Source organism: Sturnira hondurensis, unplaced genomic scaffold, assembly GCF_014824575.4.
Source record: "Sturnira hondurensis isolate 20B ecotype Veracruz unplaced genomic scaffold, ASM1482457v3 Scaffold0013348, whole genome shotgun sequence".
Taxonomy (NCBI): Eukaryota; Metazoa; Chordata; class Mammalia; order Chiroptera; family Phyllostomidae; genus Sturnira; species Sturnira hondurensis.
In genome coordinates this window covers 725-21,388 of record NW_028085979.1, presented here as the reverse complement: position 1 = coordinate 21,388, position 20,664 = coordinate 725, and the positions used below count along the sequence as shown (strand labels likewise).

Genomic DNA, 20,664 nt, shown 5'->3' with positions numbered 1-20,664 from the left:
TGCAGACTGAGACTCTGGGACTCAGGTTCCTTATCCTCCATTGATTGCTCTGTGTGTGTGTGTTATTATTTCTCTTAGATTGTTATAGTGTGAGTAGGATATTAATGTATATTAATGTTCTACTTTGAGTGAACTTGCATTCAATAAAAGCTGAGTAAATAGCACAGTTACTGTGTATGACTCCTTGGTGCTGGGCTGCTCAGCAGGCAGCTAGCAGAGCAGTTGCCTGGCTGACTTATAGGAAAGACTATGGCATGAACATTCACCCATGACAGGTAGGCCTCAAATACCTTTCTCCAAATCCTATTTCCAAAGCCCAGACTATCCCACCTGAGTGAACTGAACCCTAGGGCATATTGTGATTTTTGACCTTGCTTCAATTTTCTTAATACTGTAAATTTGGAGAAACCATACCTTCATCTTTATATCCTTCTTATAGCTGCTCATTGATAAGTACCTAATGTGTTTGGTATTAGACAAGGTCCTTATTATAGGGGCTCAACATCAAAACAGTGTCAGGTTAGCAACCGAATAACAGCAACGGATAATTTAAAGCCAATTTAAGTTCTTCATTCTTTCTTTCTTTTTTTAAAAAAATACTTTATTTATTTATCTTTAGAGGGGAAGGGAAGGAGAGAAATATCAATGTATGGTTGCCTCTCATGAGTCCCCCGCTGGGGACTGGCCTGCAACCCAGGCATGTGCCCTGGCTGGGAATCGAACGGCGATTGTGTGGTTCGCAGGCCCGCGCTTAATCCACTGAGCTACACCAGCCAGGGTAGTTCTTCGTTCTTTCTGAAGGAAAAAGCAGTACTGCTGTTTTTTTAAGTGGTGTTTTTGGTGAAAGAAAATTTTAAAGAGAATTGGTGAGATCACAGAGTATTTGTCTTTCACCGCCTGCCTTATTTAACTTAGCATAATGCTGTTTAGTTCCATCCAGGGGAGATGGAGACAACTGTGCTGTAACAATAAAACAAATAAAAAATAAAAAAAGAATTGGTCCACTAGTGCTTAACTTAAAGCCCATAAAGATAGAGCTGCAAGTCTGGGCTGGGGACAATAGTCAACTTCATTTTGGTTGTGCTCTGGCCTGAGTTGTTGGCTGAAGCCCTGGCTTTGGTCCCAACACAAGTGCCTGTCCCACCCACCCCAGTTGTGGGGTGCGGTCGGACAGTTATCTTCCCCTCCCCAAGCCACTGTGGCCCGGCTTCTGGTCCTGAGATAAGTTGATGTGAAGGTTTGGACATTTTTTTGTTCGTTTCTAAAAATACACGGGCAGTAACAAAGGAAAGTATAACAATCCAAATGGAACCAGCTTCTCCCTGCCTGCTTCCTTCCGGGGTGGCTCCCTTGGGGATGGCACCGCCTCCAGGCGTCTGCGCTGTGTGCAGGAAGAGCCACGTCTGCTTCCTAGCGCCCAGAACCGGGCGCTTCCCAGACAGCGCTTTGCTGGCTGGAGCAGCCCTTTAGGAAGAAAGAGAAGCTGGCAGTTTGGGGCCCTCCCCTCTTCCTGAGCACCGAGAAGGGTGGCGGTTGGAGACACCAGAAGAACTCCCGCCTCCCTTTACCCACATCCTCTGGGGGGGGGGGGAGGGGGGGCGGGGCAAGATCCGGGTGGTGGAACAAAGGTGAATCTGAGCCAAAGAACTCCACGGAGGTGTCGGGCCGAGGGTAGTGGGGTGAGTCCATTTTGCTCTTGGCCCAGCCAAGTAACACAAGCCCCCGAGCTGGTGGTGGTTGGGGAGCAGCGTGGCTGCAGGCAGAGCCCTCTCTACGTCCAGGACCTCAGAGCTAAGTACCAGCCCTCGGTCTCCTCTCAAGGAAGGGGGTGATCCTGAAGCCTGTTGTGAAGGTGGGGACTTGTTTTGGCAGGGAGGGACCTATGTGGGTGGGAGCTAGCAGAGAGCTCTGTCAGAGTAGCGTTCCAGCAGCAGGGCAGACAACAGCGGGGCTCCTGGACTACGGGGTATGTGGTGGAGTGGCGTGCGGGTGAGTAATCAGGGCCCCGTGTATCTGCTCCAGAAAACCTGCTCCTCCAAGGACCATGCTGGCTGGGTTCCACTGCTAGTACTACGATTATGGATTATGGCCACTTAATGAGAAGGTGGCAGTGAACCAGAACCTTGAAGCTCCTTAGTACAGAAATCTCCAGCCTCTGCCTTGCTCGTTTTTTCACCAGGTCCTAGCAGGCTGGCTTTGTTTGGCGTGGGTTGCGGGGGGGGGGGGGGGGGGGGGGCCGTTTTGTAGACAANGGGGGGGCAGTTGAGTAAAACTATAGATTATAACTAAGACTCCTGTGCAAATTAATGCTTAACACTCTTCTTTTTTCTTTACTTGCAGTAGTCTCCTTTGATTGTCAGTCACAACGTGGAAAATAAACCAACCAGATTTCTTTGCTCTGGGAAATAGTAACCCTGATGAATACACCTGCTTGCAGGGGCAGAGGTAAACTACAACACATTTCCCTACATAAAAAACAAAACTAAACAACAAGAAACCCACCCAATGTCTTTAGGCCGAGAACCTTTCAAAATTGAACTTTGTATAAAATGTATGTGTTCCCATGTTTAGACTGTACCCGCGTGGTTGACCTTTGTTCTTTCATATTTTGTCAAAACTCAAAAAAATACATTCCAGACTTGGGTATTCTTTATGAGGCAATTACCTTAAATGTACTATGACCCAAATATTTATATTGCAAAGGAAAAGAGAGGCTTCAGCATAATTTCCTTTTTTATATTGTTATTTTCCTTCTCCTGTTTTTTGACTATGTAATAGCTATTCTAAAAGGAGAATTTCATTTACATAACCACTTCCTTTGGTAGAATTTGATGGAGCTGTCTTGCACAGTGAGAAGGTACATTTCTTTGGGCTCTCTTATATTTCCCTAAAAATACCTTCTTTTTTTTGTGCCAGGTGATGTACTAAACCTCCCTACCAAGTCCTTCCACGACACCAGGTCATTCTCTTCATTTTCTACATTTATGATAAGTTGAGTACCTTCCCTCATTTCTGCTACAGCTTTTGTTCAGATATACTGATTTGCATGAAATTGTTTTGTAACTGTTACCCTATGTAATACTTAACTTTGCTCTCCCTTGAAATTATAGGTCAAGAGTCCAGCTCTCCTTTAGGACCTTTCTTGGTTAATACACCTTGCTCTAACATAACACTTTAAATGTATTTACAGTTTTCACAGTATTTGTGCACATAGGTAATTAAACCACATATATTTAGATAGTTTAGCAGTTTACAAGATTGTCACACATTACTTAAACTTTACAAGAACATTATACAGATACTATAAAAATCCTTACTCGCCCTGGCTGGTGTGGCTCAGTGGATTGAGCACGGCCTGTGAAGCAAAGGGTCACCTATTTGATTCCCAGTCAGGGCACATGCCTGGGTTGTAGGCCAGATCCCCAGTAGGACACATGAGAGGCAACCACACGTTGATGTTTCTCTCCCACTCTTCCTCCTTCCCTTCTCCTCTCTCTCAAAAATAAATAAATAAAATAGTAAAAAAAAAATCCTTACTCTATGAAGGTTAAAACTTGTGCATTTATCTAGGTACTCAGAAGCAATTTCAGTGTTCTTTTCATTTACTGGATAGCCTGTTAATATAAATTGTAAAAATTATGTAATTTTAAAAGGGATTTAGACAGCGCATGATCAGACTTCTCCATTTTGTTAATTAGGGTACTAAATTTTTTGCCCATTTCCTGGATAGTGCTAAGATCTAAGAATTAGGAAACTAAGATCCTATGCCTAGCATGCTGTGTCCAACTGAAATCTTCTCTGAGAGGGAAGGTGTCAATTTTTTTCACTTCAATAGGTGTTTAACTAGATGGTCTCTTAAGATGTTTTTAAGCCCAGTACTTCTATTTTATTTCTTCCCCATATCTATTATTGTCATGTTTCCTGTATATATTGGTAATACACAGACACATACTAATATTAGCTGCCTTAAACTTTTATATTTTAAACTTGGTTAGGTATGGTAAAGTATGACTTGTTGATTTTTTATTAAGCTCTACAAAAGAATGGTTCTGTTGTAAGGTCAGGAACTACATGGAGAGGTGAGGCATTCTCATACATCATCGGTTATAGTTCACAAAGTGGTGTATACCCTTTCTAGAGGGTTATGGTTATCTTTTCAAGAGCCTTAAAAATGTTTGTACTCTTTAACCCTCTCCCCCCGCCCCCGCATTGAAAAACTTAAAGGTTGTAAATAATCATAGCTGTGGACAAAGACTTTTCTACAAGATGTGTATTTAAGAGTTATGATATGAAAAAATAACTGATAAGAAAGAGCATATTCGTAAGGTACACTAACATATTTTAGAAGGGTGTATGATGATAGGAGAAATGTATGTGATAAAATAAGTGAAAAAAAGTGGATACAAAATTGTGTAATGCTACCAGTTTTGTTAAAACGTGTACAAACACAAGATTGGTAGAACTATGCCAAAATAATATTATTGGAAGAAACATACCAAAATAATAATATTGGTTATTCCTTGCTGATGTAATTCTGAGTGACTTTTTCCTTTATTTTCATAATTTTGTAGCATCACAAGTCACTTTCATAATTTAAGAAAAACATAAAAACTAATTGCATGGATAGCCTCTCCAACTTAGTATAGCGTCAACATTCTGTGTCCTTTTTATAAGGCATTTAACCTTTTAGAGTTACTTTCTTTGTAGATGTGTTATATTTCTGTATTTAGGGTAGGAATTGACTTTTAGCTTATATTTAATCTTTATAGATATCATTAGAACATTGTATTATCCATTTTTGTTATTCAAGAAAGATACTGCCATTGCCATTGTATTGGCCTGGGACTCTAGATACTAGTATGGTGCTAGAAGAATAGAGTGTTCTGCCCACTTCTTGCTACAGTTTACCAAATACAAGTGTCCTTTGATATACAGAATAGTTACATTCCAGTCAAGCCTTCTGTAAAGGAAATTCCCTTAATGTAAACTCTTTAATTAATTTCTATCTATAGATGTAGATACATACATTTCTAAGGAAAAGTGGAATTAAAATTTTTGCTGATAGTTTAAATTATTGTCTTTCTGTGGCATAAACTCCAAGAGTATATCCTACTTGGCAATAGCTTGGCTTCCTAAGAGGAGCTTTTCCTTTTTCACCATGCATATTTGTAGCATGGAATATGAACGAGAATTGCCAACATAGTAGTATACATATTATAATATAGTCAACCTAAAAATTGCTTGATGTTCAGCACCATTAGCTTTCAATTTGATATATTCTGTAGAATAACATGTGTATATCATTCTGCACCGAACAAATGGAACATTGTTCATACCATTTGTCTCAGAAGTAAGTGATTAGTTAGTAGGTGGTACTTACCAGTTACGTAGTAAGTACCTTTTTTTGCTTGGCGCAGTGTTACGTGCCATGTAAATAACTTTATCTAGATAAATCTAGCTAGTTAACCTACTAGCAGGTTTTTCTGAAACCTAGAATGAACCTCAAATACAGAGTTAGAGGATAGAAACTTCTAATAGGTACCAACCTGTTGGGATAATAATTTAGGTAAATGATTGCCAAGTTTATGGTTGTAGAGAAGACAGTTTGTTTTGGGGATTAGAATTTGTCACCTTCATTTAAACCTGTTTTTCTGGGAGAAAAGAAACAGACATTCCTGATTCATGCAACCTTTGCAGAGGTCAATAATTCCAACTTAACAGTTAAAGATAAATATCTGGGTCTGGTTGTTACCAAACTAGGAGCATAAATTAGGCTGTATGTATGTTTTCCTCCAATTCAGACACTTTGTTTATTCAAATTGATTTCATCTTGGTGGGAGAAAATGGGATTCAACATCATTTGGGGTCCACATAGATTTTTCAGTAGTTGTACATAAATGAGATATCTGATCTAGGAGGTTTCTTAAAACCCTATGCATTTAATGCTGCAGACTTACAGGATCATAGAGTACTTTCTTGAGTGATTATCAAGTGACGCAGGGAAAAGTAAAAAGGAAAGAAAGATGAAGAGGATGGGGGATAAAAGAGTAAGAGGGAGAAATTAGATCATATTCATTGAAACAATATGGGGAAGATGAGTTAGAAGAATAAAGGAGAGAGTCAAGGCAAAATAGTGGTACAAAGAAAAGAATGAAGGAAAGGAAAAATAAAACCTTTTTTTTTTAGTGGTTTGTACTATTTAGGTAAACACCTAGTTTTTGTTGAGAATGTCACCTTAGTCCAAAAACTGAACTTTCTCTGAGTAGGTGGGCCTCCCAAGCTGGTTGACCTTCTATACTAGCTTCATTTTGCCTTAACTTACCAGGAATCTGAGTAGAGATATCTTGAGCAAAATTTTAACTACTACTGTCTTATATGGACACACAGGTAACTTTCATATTGTGTTTGCAAGAGCCACATAACAATTAGATAGCTATTTTAGACACAGGATGTGATATATTAATTTTAGTACTCATTTTTTGAAATTTTGGAAATCTTTTTTTTAATTTTATTTATTTATCTTTAGAGGGGAAGGGAAGGAGAGAGAGAGAGAAATATCAGTGTATGGTTGCCTCTGTCGGGGACACACAATGTATCCAGTGCCCCCTGCCAGGAATTGGCCTGCAACCCAGGCATGTGCCCTGACTGGGAATCGAACTGCGATTCTCTGGTTTGCAGGCCCGCGCTCAATCCACTGAGCTACACCAGCCAGGGCTGAAATATTGGAAATCTTAATCTTTATCCTGTTTTGATCGAATAAGTTATGGAACAATCTAAAAGCCAGAAAGAAGTGTAATAATATTGATATAAGGCACTTAAAATAAAAACTTTGTAAATAATTTTCACATATTATTAGATATCTTTCAAAACAGTTGTATAATGAGGACAGAAACTATAATATGTGTAAATGTTTTGTCAAAGGTTACAGAGTGAGAACCAGACAAGTATATTAGTCTCCTCATATGCCTGGATCGGAAGATTTCCAGTAATACATTTTTTAATTTATAAAAGATAAAATAATACTATAACAGATTAAGCTCTTTGTGGAGCTTGTCATATTTAACCACTGTACTGTTTTACTTTCTTAGGTCAGTATAGTTTTCTTCTGATTGGCTGCCCTTTTCAGGTTTTTTTGGCCAATGTTTTGTTGTGAAAAATTTCAAATATATGGAAAATTTTTTAAATATTAAACACCCTTACCTACATTCAGTAGTTTTTTACAGGACTCCTATTAAGTTTCAAGAAAGAGTTACTAGTGGATCTCATACTAAAATAGAATACAGAATATTACTTGAAAATAAAATTAATTAGTGTGCTTACAGGAAGTGATTTTTAAAAAAAAAGATGATCCTTTGTGTTCTAAACATTCTTCCAAGAGAGTATTGATGACTTTCATTTCAGGAGAGCAGGGGTGTCAAACTCATTTTCACCGGAAGCCACATCAGCCTACAGTTGCCTTCAAAGGGCCAAATGTAATTTTAGGACTGTATAAATGTAACCACTCCGTAACTAGGAGCAAGGAGCTTGGTGCTGCCACTGGATAGAAACAAGGTGCCAGATCAAACAAGGTGGAGGGCCAGATTTGGCCTGTGGGCCTTGTGTTTGCCACCTGTGCAGCAGAGCTTCACATAACTTAGTTTTGTCTGTGAAATGAATTTCAACGTTTGTTATCCAGTTAGTTGTTAGGTATTTGGATATTTGCTTTTAAATTCTTAAATTCATAGATGCCTCAAAACAGGATAGGAATTTGGTTTAAAATCCTAAGACATAAAGAATAATATATTGGCTTTTATTTTGTTCTCTAAGGGGACTTTGAAATAAATCGTGGGTAGTATTTTGAACAACTTTCTATTGAAATTTAAAGGTGTTAGATGGAATTTTCTTTTAATAAACAGGTTTTTATTGACATTAACTTTTGCTTAAGAATGAATAAATGAGCACCTTTTACATTGTAATTATTTTGGAATAATAATTTGAAAACAAATGGACTTGTGGGGGGAGAAGTTCAATACACACAGATTAGCTTTTACTTCAATTTTATGACTCCTCTCCTTTGCAACTATTGGTTATTTATTTATTTATTTGGGAAGGGAGGGAGAAAGAGAGGGAGAGAAACGTTGACTGATTGCCTCTTGCACGAGCCCTGACTGGGGACAAAACCTGCAAGCTTTCCTTTGTAGGATGATGCCCAACCAACTGAACCACACCAGGGAGGGGGCGGCTTTCCCATTTTTAATAGTTTGGGTGTCGTGTTTCAGTTCACATTTGTAGGGACTGTTGATGCTATACGTCCACTCTGTGGATATGTAGGATTGATAAAGCAGTTTTATAGCTTCCCCTGAGTGCACCTACCTTGCAAATTTGCTTAAAACTAAAAATGTGGTAATGTTATAGAACTGTGCATCAGAGTGAATTTTTACTTATAAATTTAAAAATAGATTAACTATAAATATGTCAGGAAAATGCAAAAGCCAGAGAGGTGGTAAACAATGAAGTATATATTTGTTTACTTTCTTTGTTGGTATAAAACTTGAGAAATTTTTATTAGTGGGAAAACATTTTGCTGCTTCAAAATTGAGACCTTTTTAGTATTGAGAAATACAGTCAAAGGAAGAAATTAATCTTGGAAAATTTGTTTGCCTTTATACACTTAATTTGACATTGGTTAAGTCCAAGTTTTAGGACTGAACAATAATTTTGTTTAGGTAGTTCCTTGACACTAGTAGGGCTTGATTTGTATGTTGGGACAAAATTTGCTACCAAAATAGGAGGTGTGTACTTTAGGTTCTTGAAGAGTAAGCTTTATTGATTTCTTAGGATTTTTATGTGTTAGCCACACTTTAAGAAAGGATCTGCCTTGGCTGGTGTGGCTCAGTGCATTGAACACTAGCCTACAAACCAGAAGGTTATTTACTGGTTTGATTCATGGGCCAGGTCCCTGGTTGGGGGCATGCATGAGGCAACCAGTTGATGTATCTTTCACTCACTGATGTTTCTCTTCCTCTGTTTCTCCCTCCACATCTCTCTAAAAATGAATAAATAAAATCTTTGAGGAAAGAAGGATCTGTAAATTCCTTTACTGTGAAGCATACTCTTCATGTAGTGAGACTAAAAAATCTTACTACTGTCATCTAAAATTTTTGAGGCAACAAACTTGCTGTGGTTTCTTGGATTAGGATGTTATGTCTCAGTTTTCTGTAAAAGTCAGCTGTGGTCACAGTTTCATCATGAAGTTTGAATATAAAACTAAGTGAAGAAGAGAAAGTAAAAGTGTTTAACTTTTAAAGTGAATGAAAATTAGAATCTTTGTAAACCAGAGTTTGTATGCTGTATTATTAAAAATAGAACGATAGGGTCTGTCATAATTTTGATGTAATTTGTTTTTAAAAAAAAGCGACTTTCCAAATAGTAATTTTTTCTTTCTGGCTCATTTTCAGAGCTATAAGTTGATTATGGCTTTGGGATGACTGTTTATTCTTAATTTTCCTGTGTGTAACATTTTTCCTCTTTACTTTTCATCATACTTGATTGCCTTAAAATTCTTTTTGGCTGCTCTTGCAGTATCCTCAGTTTTCTTCAATTTCTCTTTCCCTTGGGTGCCCTTTTTCTCCTTCTTACCCCAAACATGCATCCTTTTATTTAATTACTTACTTACTTACCTACTTACTATTTATTTACTATGTTTTACAAGGATAAGTAAATTAGGTTTGCTTTATTGAATGCTGCCCTCACTACTTTTCTGTTTTTATTGCTTACTCCAAAATCTAGCCTTAGCATAGAATTCTTAGGTAAAAGTTGGTAGCAGTGGAAGTGATGAAGTGTGGAACAAGACTAGATTGGAGGCTATTCAAAAGTATTCCTTCTCTTTTCTAGAGAGTCAGTGTTTTACAGTTACTTGATAGTTTCTTTTAGCATACCAGTCTTCATAGCCATTCTCTTCCCAATGTTTTTCAAAGGTTGTATGATTACTTAATGTCACATTTTTTGAGAAAAATCTGCTCATCACACATTTGCCATATGACACTAAATTTGACAGAATAGTCTTTATATAGATTATATAGATATATGATTATATATGTCTATATCCTGTATCTCTCACAGTTTAATATAAAACTATAAGCTAATTAGCCCTGCAAGCTCAGCTTATCTTTTAAATACTATCTATCTTCTAGATTGTAGCTGTAATTATAACTCTTAAAATTACTGTTAAAAATTATTTACTTATTTTGTATCATAAGATGGACTACATATTATTAGACCCTATATTTTATTACTTTGGTGATAACATGATATATGTGTATACATATATTCCTAAGTAAAACTGAATGAGGACATTCAGCACTATTTTGGTTTTAAAACTTAAAGATAGAAGTTTTAAAATGTACATTTAAAAATAATAAACTCATTGAGAATTGATATTCTTTAGGTCAGCGATCTCAAATATTTGGTCTCAGATCCATTACATTCTTAAAAACTGGAGATCCCAAGAGTTTTTGTTTACATGTGTAAGTATAGTAGTATTTACTGTATTTTAAATGAAAATTGAGAAAAATTTTAAGACAGTAATTTAAAAAAACAAGGATAAACTTATTATATGTTAACAAATAATTTCTGAAAAATAACTTTTTTGAAACATTAGTGGGAAAAGTGGCATTGATTTACAAACAGATATCCTTAATGAATTACTGTTTAATGGAAAACACCTGGGGTCTTTATCTGCCTCTGCCTTATACCTGTTGCAGTAAGGCATTTTGGCTGAAATATACCAAGAAAATCAAATTTGGCTTTGCACAGATGTTTAGATGGTGAGGGGAAGAATATTTTAATAGCCTTTTTCTGATATCTGTGCATCATCTTGGATATTATACCAAAATTTAAAGGTAGTTGCAGTATAGAACCTGAAGTTGTATTTTAGAACATACTGGTTTTGATCTTTTACCCATGCATGATTTATAACATGCATTGGTGATTTGAGCCAGTTTGTTCACTGTGTTATGTAGACCTCCAAATCTTTTTGTATTTTATTATATACTAACCCCCCCAAAACCCCACACATTTATTAATATTACCGCTTATCTCATTAGAAAAGTCTTTGATTAATGGGAAGCAGTCAACATCCTAAGTGGCAAACAGTGTTTTCCAAGAGTCTTGTTTTCACTCAAAAACTCAACTTTTAGCATTAGCATTAGCAAAAATACTGTCACTTTTTTTCTTGAAGTGATGAGCTCCTTTTTTTTTTGTTTGTTTGTATTCAAGAAAATGTCTGCCAGATACTTAATCTGAATGGCTATAGTTTAGTTATTTGTTCTTTCTGTCCCATGACAAAAGCAGGTGGTTCATTTCAGTCTGTGACTCAGTTACATATGTTTTTTGTCCTGGCAATTTCTCCTGGTATGTGACAGAAATGTATGTTTACTTTCTATTTTGCCACTCAGGGGTCAAGATTTAATATAATGAATAATTCTTACTGCTTCATTAAGAACATTTTGTCCTGGATGGTGTGGCTCAGTGGATTGAGTGTCAGACTGTGAAACAGAGGGTCGCTGGTTCCATTCCCAGCCACATGCCTGGGTTGTGGGCCAGGTCTCCAGTAGGGGATGCAGAACAGGCCATCACATTGATGTTTCTGTACCTTTCTTCCTCCTTCCCTTCCCCCCCTAAAAATAAATAAATAAATATGTATATGTAAGTATATACATGTATATATAAAGGAACATTTTTAAATGAAACTGGCTATATCCAGTTTGATGTGGTGGTGAAGAATGTGGACTAATAGTACAGTTTGGTACTATGTAGTGCCTTGTGTGATTCCTGCTGAGACTCCAGCAGTGTCTGTTCACCGTTGCTTTCAAAGTGCAAATGGTTAACATGGTGCCAAAAGCAAGGAGCATCCCAATATTATGAAAATTGTATTGACCTAATGGTGCCCTGAAAGACTGAGGGAAACCCAGTCTTTTTTCCTACCAGGTTTTGAAACCTGATGCTCTAGACAGTACAAGATGGCTTTGATTACTGTCCTGGTGGCTTTAAAAAACTCATTTAATTTTCTAGGGAAGAATGAATGGCAGCTTTCTCATTTTTTACCTGTGTTGTTAATTGTAATTTTGCCTTTGAAATAGAAAAGCGCCATTTTTAAGTAAATGTCTGCATGAAAGTACATGCTTGGATTTATATTTCTGTGTGGTTTCTTTTAAATACCACGTTATAATTGTGGGCCCAGACTAAAGAGCTCATTCTCTTCAGACACTGAGTGGCTTTGTCTCTGATAGCTAGTAGTCAGCTCTCTGTTTTAAAATAATCAATTGGGTGCTGCTGGCTCAATTTGCAGTTGTCCTAGTCCTAACCCTGTCTCAGCCAAAGACTGTTGTTGGAAAGTCCACACAAAGGCCTGTGTACAGGGAGCCCTACTAATAAGCACTGTGTTCTAGCCTCAGCAGATTAAATTTGCTTTGGTGTGCATTCCCTTCCCAAATTTCTCACTTATTCCCTTTGTTTGCCTTGTTTCAGTGAAAGATAATTTTTAATGTCTATGAAGATAGTTTTTTTTTTAATTACTGCACAGTGCAAGAGGAGGATTACTAGAATAAAATAAAATGTTTATTTTTCTATGGTAGGATGTGATGGAGCTGCTTGAAGAAGATCTTACATGCCCAATTTGTTGCAGTCTGTTTGATGATCCTCGAGTTTTGCCTTGCTCTCACAACTTCTGCAAAAAATGTTTAGAAGGAATTTTAGAGGGAAATGTACGGAATTCATTGTGGAGATCACCTCCATTCAAGTGCCCCACTTGCCGGAAGGAAACTTCAGCATCTGGAGTCAATAGCCTGCAGGTTAATTACTCCTTGAAGGGTATTGTGGAGAAGTATAACAAGATCAAGATCTCTCCCAAAATGCCTGTGTGCAAAGGACACTTGGGGCAGCCTCTCAATATTTTCTGCTTGACTGATATGCAGCTGATTTGTGGAATCTGTGCTACCCGTGGTGATCACACTAAACATGTCTTCTGTTCTATTGAAGATGCCTATGCTCAGGAAAGGGATGCCTTTCAGTCCCTCTTTCAGAGCTTTGAGACCTGGCGTCGGGGAGATGCTCTTTCTCGCTTGGATACCTTGGAAACTAACAAAAGGAAATCTCTACAGTTACTGACTAAAGAATCAGATAAAGTGAAGGAGTTTTTTGAGAAATTACAACACACGTTAGATCAAAAAAAGAATGAAATCTTGTCTGACTTTGAGACCATGAAGCTTACAGTTATGCAAGCCTATGACCCAGAAATTAACAAACTCAATACCATCTTGCAGGAACAGCGAATGGCCTTTAACATTGCTGAGGCCTTTAAAGATGTATCAGAACCAATCATATTTCTGCAGCAGATGCAGGAGTTCAGGGAGAAAATAAAAGTAATCAAGGAAACTCCTTTACCTCCCTCTAATTTGCCCATGGGCCCTTTAATGAAAAACTTTGATACCAGTCAGTGGGAAGACATAAAACTAGCAGATGTAGATAAACTTTCTTTGCCTCAAGACACTGGCACATTCATTAGTAAGATTCCCTGGAGTTTTTATAAGTTATCTCTGGTAGTCATTCTGCTTGGCCTTCTCATTTTCTTCAGTCATGCTATATTCCTAGAATGGTCTTTATATGATGAACTCTCAACCTGGAAAGACCATCTTTCACACTTTAGTTCCTATTTGACTAAATCACCTGATTTTGTAGAACAATCAGTTTTTTATTGGGAACAGGTGACAGGTGGGTTTTTCATTTTCAGTGAAAGATTCAAGAATTTTACTTGGGTGGTGCTGAATAATGTGGCAGAATTTATGTGCAAATATAAATTATTATGAAATCTGTTTCAAGTGCATAGTTCTCACTTTTGTTAGGCATTTATTAAAGAACAGAATAGCTCCAAAAGTTTTTCTTCCAAAAATAATGTCTTAACACATGTTATTCAAATTAGGTAGCATAAAGATAAGAGTGAAATTTAATACTACAGTCCTGAACACTCCTTCCTTTTAAAGTACTTTTGAAATAGGCATCTTACCCCTTAATATTGATTGCATTTATGCTATGTCAAAAGAGGAGGAATGAGAGCACACGATTTAATATTGTATTGATGAGCCAGCTGGTGTAGCTCAGTGGATTGAGCATGGGCCTGTGAACCAAAGGATCGTGCTTCGATTCTCAGTTGGAGCACACGCCTGGGTTTCAGGCCTGTTCCTGGCAGGGGACGCATGAGAAGCAACCATACATTGATATTTCTCTCCCTCTCCTTCCCTTCCCCTCTAAAGATAAGTAAATAATATTGTATTGGTGAGATAATGTAATAGTGATTATTCACTTAAGCATGTAATAAAGATTACTATTGTGAAGCAACTTTTTTTTGAGTGAACCTTCTTTTAAGAAAAACTGGTGGATTGAAGTTCCAGATTTATATACAAAGGTTGATTTTTACTAAAGTGTAAATCTTGTGATAAGTGTACATTCTTAACAGGGTGGGGATTTCAGCTTGCCTATTTCTCCTTACTGTGAAATTATCAACAAAGAAATTTGGTGATAAACTACAGAAATGTTAGGTGGCTGTATAAGCAAGGGCATAGGATTTTTTTTTCAGAAGTCTAATTTGGTAAAAGCAGAAAATGCAAAAGCCTCCTTTTTACTGATAACTAAGTATGTATTGTCCCAAAGTATGGCAACTGTACAACCAACTACCCACTTAAAGAATTTAAGAGTAGCTCTAATTTGGTGATGCAATTGGATGGAGTGCCATCCCATACACCAAAGAGTGTTGCTGGTTCCATCAGAGCACATACATAGGTTGAGAAGTCAATACCCAATTGGGGTGTATAGGAGGTAGCTGATTGGTGTTTCTCACTTTGATGTGTCTCACTCTCTAAAAATCAGTATAACAGTAGTAAGACTAATTTGACAATAGATCAAACAGTCTGTTGGCTACTGTAAAGTACAAAGTCACCACTAAACATTAATGCTGTCCTGTCTGTTCATATGAGATAAAAATGCCCTATCCCCCAAGAAGTAAAAAAACTAAATTTCTTTGTTTAGAATTCAGATGAAAACAAAAGTAATCTTATCTTAGAATTGCTCTCTAGTATACTTTGTATCTGCATGGAACATGATTTTTCTTTGAAAGCCCAAAGTGTCTTTATCCCCATCCTTTAATTTGGTTGACAGGATATATTACAAGGGGAATAGAAAAAAAAAAGATGGCAGCAAAACTTAAAGTACAGAAGAATCGTTCTAGTTACAAGAAGAGTCAAGTTAAGCTGCTAGCTAGTACAGGTAATGGCTGTCTCATCTTTAACTGACAATTTGTGATTGAAATTGCTAAAGGTAGCATAAGGAATAACAATTTTTTTTCTGTAAATCTTATAGTACATAGATCTGGAGAGGGAATGCTTTGCTGTTTCCAGCTTTTTTTTTAAATACAGGTTTACAATAGCTTTTCATGGAGAATTTTTTTTTTTTTGTGGAATATAGGAAGGGACCTACAGGGTCTCTCACACACACACACAAAAAAAAATGCCCCTTTTTACTACAAAATCATAAACAATTCTGTAACAACAGTATCACACTCTAGCATACTATATGACATTTTAGGTGAAATGTTCAAATTTAAACTATAAATTATTACACCCATATTATTGCCCTACCAACTACACTCAAGCAGGCTTTATTTCTGCCAGATCCTATATTTGACATCTATCCTTAGATATGTTGTCAGTTTTCCTTAAACTATCCAGTGACTTGTGGGTTTTTAAAAAAAAATTTATTATTTATTTTTATATACTGCGAGATCCCAAGCAACTCAAATTTCAAATACAACTAAGGATACACTATTTGCTTTACAGTAGTTACCTGGGCTCTTTTATTTCCCTCTCCCTTCCACCTATCAATAATGCATGACTAGGAACATTTATGGTTATAGTTTGATTTAAAAGTTCCTAAGAATGTGGCTGATAGTTTGTAGCCTCTAGTCTGAAGAGAAGATTGAGTGGCCAGGAACTGGTCATTTGGAATGTGGGAGGGAAGAAAATCACAATATTTTATACCATAAAGCAGTTTCCTGCCTCTAGGTAGACAGGAACATTAGATGGTGAGGCCAAGAATTCAAGAAGATTGGTGGCCAGATTTTTGTAGACAGAGATGGTGGTTTATTTAGTTTCATCTTAGATTTTTTTTTTGAGAACTCAATGGCATATATTACCCACTGATTTTTCAAACTATATTAGGCTTCAGAGAGGTGTTTTTCTATGAACTGGATCCTCTGGTTGGTCTCTTAAACCAAGAACACCTACTTCAGCCAAGACCCGCTCTTGTGGAGGTGCATATCCTAAGTGGAAGCAATCAAGCTTTTTTCAGGGTGGTTGGCTCTTGCAGCAAAAACAATTGAGATGCTAACTGGAGGATTACAATGTTTATAGAGCATCCTTCAGCACCTACCTTGTGTAGTAATCCTTGCCCTCCTCAGATAACCTTTTATTTCCATTGCCTTCACAAAGACCTTTCTATATCTGATTTTGCAGTGAGGTTCATACAGCATTGCTGATAACTAAGTTGTAGTCAGTCATTTTGTACTTTGAAATATCTTTTTTCTATACCAGTTCCTGAAGTTTCCCCTCAAAACTGAAAGTTTTTCATGTCTGAAACTTTTCCTGGAAAAAATGATGACTCAAAATAATGTTCTGTGGTAACCAGTATAGTTGGGTAGAATGCCCAGATAACTATTGCTGAAACTGGGATGCTTTTCAGAGTGAAAGAGGGTATTGTTACTATGTGGGATAGTAGGTATAAACCAAACTGTCCAGGAAAATCTGGGACTGTGGTCACTAAAGTTGTAGGAGGAAATAATTTTATAGATGATGATCTATTCATTGCTAATAAATTTGGCTTAGGAATGAATCCCCCACCCGACCTCACCCCAGAAGATTCATTTAGTGGTTGTCACGGGGAAGGCTCAGTACTTTGTTGTTGGGAACTACTCTGCCTGGTTTCAGGAGTTGTAACTGCCCCCCATGGCTAAGGCTGAGTGAGCGACCTCCGGAATTCAAGCCACTTAAGAGACAAAGCTTGTCTCTGGTAGCAAGCGCTGATTCTGCTTCCTCCCCTGACCCCAGTGCATGGTCAGATAGTCCATGACAGGTAAGACCCCTCAGAGGGGGGGCAACCTAAGCCAGACATGATCACTTGGGAGGCCATCATGGAAGGACTTGGGGGGCTGCAACAAAGAGGGAGTGATGGACCCTCACCCCCCGGCTATTCTGACATAGCCCGAGTCCCCATGTCCTTTGGGAGAAGCGCTTCCTGGCTCTAATCCACTTAAGCCTGAAAACCTATGATGGAGGAGGTGGTGGTGCAGCCCCTTGCCAGCTAGAGTGGGAACCAGGGTGATTGGCATAAGAAAGAGTTCCTAAAAGTCCCGTGAAGCCTGCTTTGCTAAGAGTGCTTTCATTCATATGATAAGGGTTCGAGCAGGAAATGAGTATGTCTCCCAAAGTTTCTGCAACCCCCTTTCCTGACAGACACTGACTCAGACTAAGCCCTGAGATTTCTTTGAAATGTTATCTACTGTTTGATCCTTGCTGCCTGTATTCCTGTGTATTACAACCCAAGAAAAGGCCCTGGAGAAAGAGGCTCCTGGCATTTTTCCTTACAGAAACTGGCCACCTCTCCTCCCCAAGCAGATCATGTCTTGGTAGTGTTTACTTTCATCTGTGGTCGACCGGGGGACTTCAGGGCAAAGTCACCCCCACAGCTCAGTGGATTGAAAACCAGCCTGCAAGTCAAAAGGTCATCAGTTCGATTCCCAGTCAAACATGTGCCTGGGTTGTGGTCTAAATGCCCAACTGGGGGCATGCAAGAGGCAATTGATTGATATTTCTTTCCCTTTCCTTCTCCCTCTCATTTCTTCTCTCTAAAGTAAATAAATGAAATCTTTAAATAAAGCAAGTTGAAATCCAAGATGGTGGAGGAGTAATTAGAAGCTACCCTAATCTACTCCCAGTACCAATCTAGAATTACAACTAAATTGTAGAGAACTCATCCAAAATAACCAACTGAACATTAGCTGGAGAGGAGCCTTATAACCACAGACAGACAGAAGAAGCTGCTTCACTACAACATGACAAGTACAGCATGTGAAGGAGACAGAAGAGTGCTGGCTGGGCTCCCATAGGAGGCAGCTGAAGTGCCAGAGGGAAATTCAGTGGCTGGGGTATTTTCCTCTGAGACTTGTGGAATCTAAATCCCAAGTTGGACTCTCCAGCCTACAGCATTAGAACCAGGAAAGGAGCCCAGATAACATCCAGGTGTGAAAAGCATCAGGATTTCTGTCTGCCAGAGAATCACAGCCTTTTAAAGGGCCAATGTATATAATGTCATTTGCAACTACTTACCCTGGGCTCCAGCAAAGTGCAAGGCAGACTGGACTAAGGACACTGGAGGAGAGTCAGGACAGGAGCTTAGGGAAAGGAACTGAGGGAGCAGTTTCCACAATCTCTGCACTAAGTCATCCCCTATACTGCAGGAGCCATCATGCTCAGACCAAGCAGATCCCTCTAAGTGGCACCAGCCTAAGGGGAAGCACCCACGCACAGGAATTACTCTGCCTCACTCTGTGGTGCTTAAGCATGACTACTGATTACAGTTTCACAATATTAACAACAGACAGCCACAGACTGTGGATCACTTGTAGCCTCAAGTAGGCTGCCTAGGGCCAGACTGGGACACACCATCTGACATTGTGAAGGGTGGATCCAGAATGGGAAAACAATGAGATGAATTCCACCATGGTGTTCTTCAAGATTTGCATTATTTTCTCCTTTGCATCTTTTAAATAATCATTTCTTGTCCTTCAAGTTTGTGCATATGAAATCACTAGTTTTTATATTACAATTTATTTTAAATCTCATATTTTGCTCCTCCCTTATCTTACTCCATTTTACCTTCTTTCTTTTTAATTCTATTTTCTCTCTTGCTATGACTTGTTTCCATTCCACAGTCTTACTATTTCTCCCCCCTCCAATCACAACTATTTTTCTTGTCATCAGCCATCTCAAATTCCTTCTACTGTTCTTAAAATATCCATTTTCTCTCTCCACCTTTATCAGATTGCTTGTCAATTGTTGATATGATGTTGCTTGTTGCATTTCTTAAATTTTACTTCCAGACTTCACTATTTTGTCAAATACTTTCAAATACTTCACTAGTATTTCAAATCTCCAATTTTACCATTCCCCTCTCCTCCATTTTGCCTTTCCTCCTGCTTTTTCTTTTTTTTTAAGTTTTAGTTTTTCCCTGTCTTATCCTGACTTTCATTCCTCACTCTTAGTATTCCTTCTCCCTCTCTTATCTATCTCAGAATCACTTCTCTTTCCTCTAGATATTTATTAAGACTCTCTTTTTTCCCTTTTTTGTCCCCTCCAATTAGTCCCCTGTATTAATCTTTGCTCTTTGTTGTTGATAGCACTGTAGATCTTTTTCTTTGATTTGGTTCCTACTTTGTTTCTTCTCTATGTTGTTTATTTTTTTTACTTTTATTTCGTTTTTTTAAACTTTTGTACAAACATACTACTATACACTTCCCTTCTCTTACTCCATTATGTGTTCTTCACTCCTCTTTATTTACAATACAAATTTTCGTTTCTGTCTTTGCCTTGTCCCTATTTCTACCCTTATTATTCCTCCTCCTTCCACCTTATCAAAACAATTTGTCTTTCAGTTAGTTATCTCATATTTATTTTCCTTTCTTATATTAGTCTTAATCTCTTTACACCTTTATTAATACCAGCTCATTTGCTACTGGTAGTGTGACCGTGGGTGGGTGGGGTGTTAATTTTATGGGTTTGTTTCCTGGGCTCTTTGGTTTTGTTCTGGTAGCACCTGTACAACAGAATACAAGATGTGGATGGCAGACTCTCAGTCAGCCAGTGGGAGGAAAGGACCCACCAAAGAATGACCCAACAACAACCAAAACACAATTACAAACAGAGAGCACACATAAACAGCACAAAGGATATCCCAAGAGCATAAAGTTCAGGACATCAAAGAGACTGCACAACTGAATCCCACAGGTCTCCTAACACAGAAGTTTACACTATGGAGAAAGGGAGTCAAAGCAGATAAATCTGATAAAAGCAGAAACAAACAGGAAGAGTCAGCCAAAATAAGGAGACAAAGAAACAACCCCCAATCAAAAGGAAAGGAGAAATCCTTAGAAAGAGTACTAAATGAAATAGAGGCCACCAAACTATCACACAATGAGTTCAAAATAATGGTATTAAGGATGCTCAATGATTTTGGTGAGAACTACAGAGAATTCCAATGAAGCTACAAGGAACTTACTGTGAACTACACTAGCATGAAAAAGAACAAAGAAAATATAACAGCCAGGAGGAAATGAAGAACACAATATCTGAAATGAAGAGCACTTTATAAGGAATTAAAAGCAGGTTAGATGAACCAGAGGACTGAATCAGTGACTTGGAAGACAAGGTAGAAAAAAAATCCCAGAAAGATCAACAAAATTTAAAAAGACCCAAAAATAAAATGAAGAGAGTTTGTGGGAGCTGTAGGACAACATGAAATGTAATAATATTCCTATCATAAGGATACCGAAAGAAGAAAAAGGGATAGAGAACCTGTTTGAAA

The 20,664-nt window shown here is 37.9% G+C and overlaps 2 protein-coding genes across 6 annotated transcripts; both read left to right on the top strand.

Annotated features, from left to right (window-relative positions):
* The first annotated feature begins 1,374 nt into the window (after positions 1-1,374).
* TRIM13 (tripartite motif containing 13) lies at positions 1,375-14,064 on the top strand. 5 transcript variants are annotated; one of them, XM_037061378.1, is made up of 5 exons: positions 1,375-1,628; positions 2,341-2,445; positions 2,917-2,959; positions 10,427-10,505; positions 12,615-14,064. In XM_037061378.1, the coding sequence occupies exons 2-5, from the start codon at positions 2,418-2,420 to the stop codon at positions 13,842-13,844; spliced, it is 1,380 nt and encodes a 459-aa protein (XP_036917273.1). In that variant the 5' UTR covers positions 1,375-1,628; positions 2,341-2,417; the 3' UTR covers positions 13,845-14,064. The 5 variants fall into 5 exon arrangements, with proteins under 5 accessions (XP_036917273.1, XP_036917272.1, XP_036917275.1 ...); XM_037061377.1 differs by having other exon boundaries at positions 1,599-1,679; XM_037061376.1 differs by lacking the exon at positions 1,375-1,628 and adding an exon at positions 1,686-1,852.
* Positions 14,065-15,221: 1,157 nt separating this feature from the next.
* On the top strand, positions 15,222-17,055 carry KCNRG (potassium channel regulator). The gene is given in 6 exon segments (XM_037061386.1): positions 15,222-15,297; positions 15,986-16,114; positions 16,117-16,193; positions 16,195-16,250; positions 16,252-16,486; positions 16,489-17,055. Coding segments are annotated over 6 exon segments (618 nt in total). The 3' UTR covers positions 16,534-17,055.
* Positions 17,056-20,664: the final 3,609 nt, after the last annotated feature.

Coding starts and splice junctions, on each gene's coding strand:
- TRIM13 (XM_037061378.1), top strand. CDS start 2,418: ATGAATACACCTGCTTGCAGGGGCAGAG. Junction 2,446..2,916: donor ACCTGCTTGCAGGGGCAGAG/GTAAACTACAAC, acceptor TTTTTGTGCCAG/GTGATGTACTAAACCTCCCT. Junction 10,506..12,614: donor AAGAGTTTTTGTTTACATGT/GTAAGTATAGTA, acceptor TTTCTATGGTAG/GATGTGATGGAGCTGCTTGA.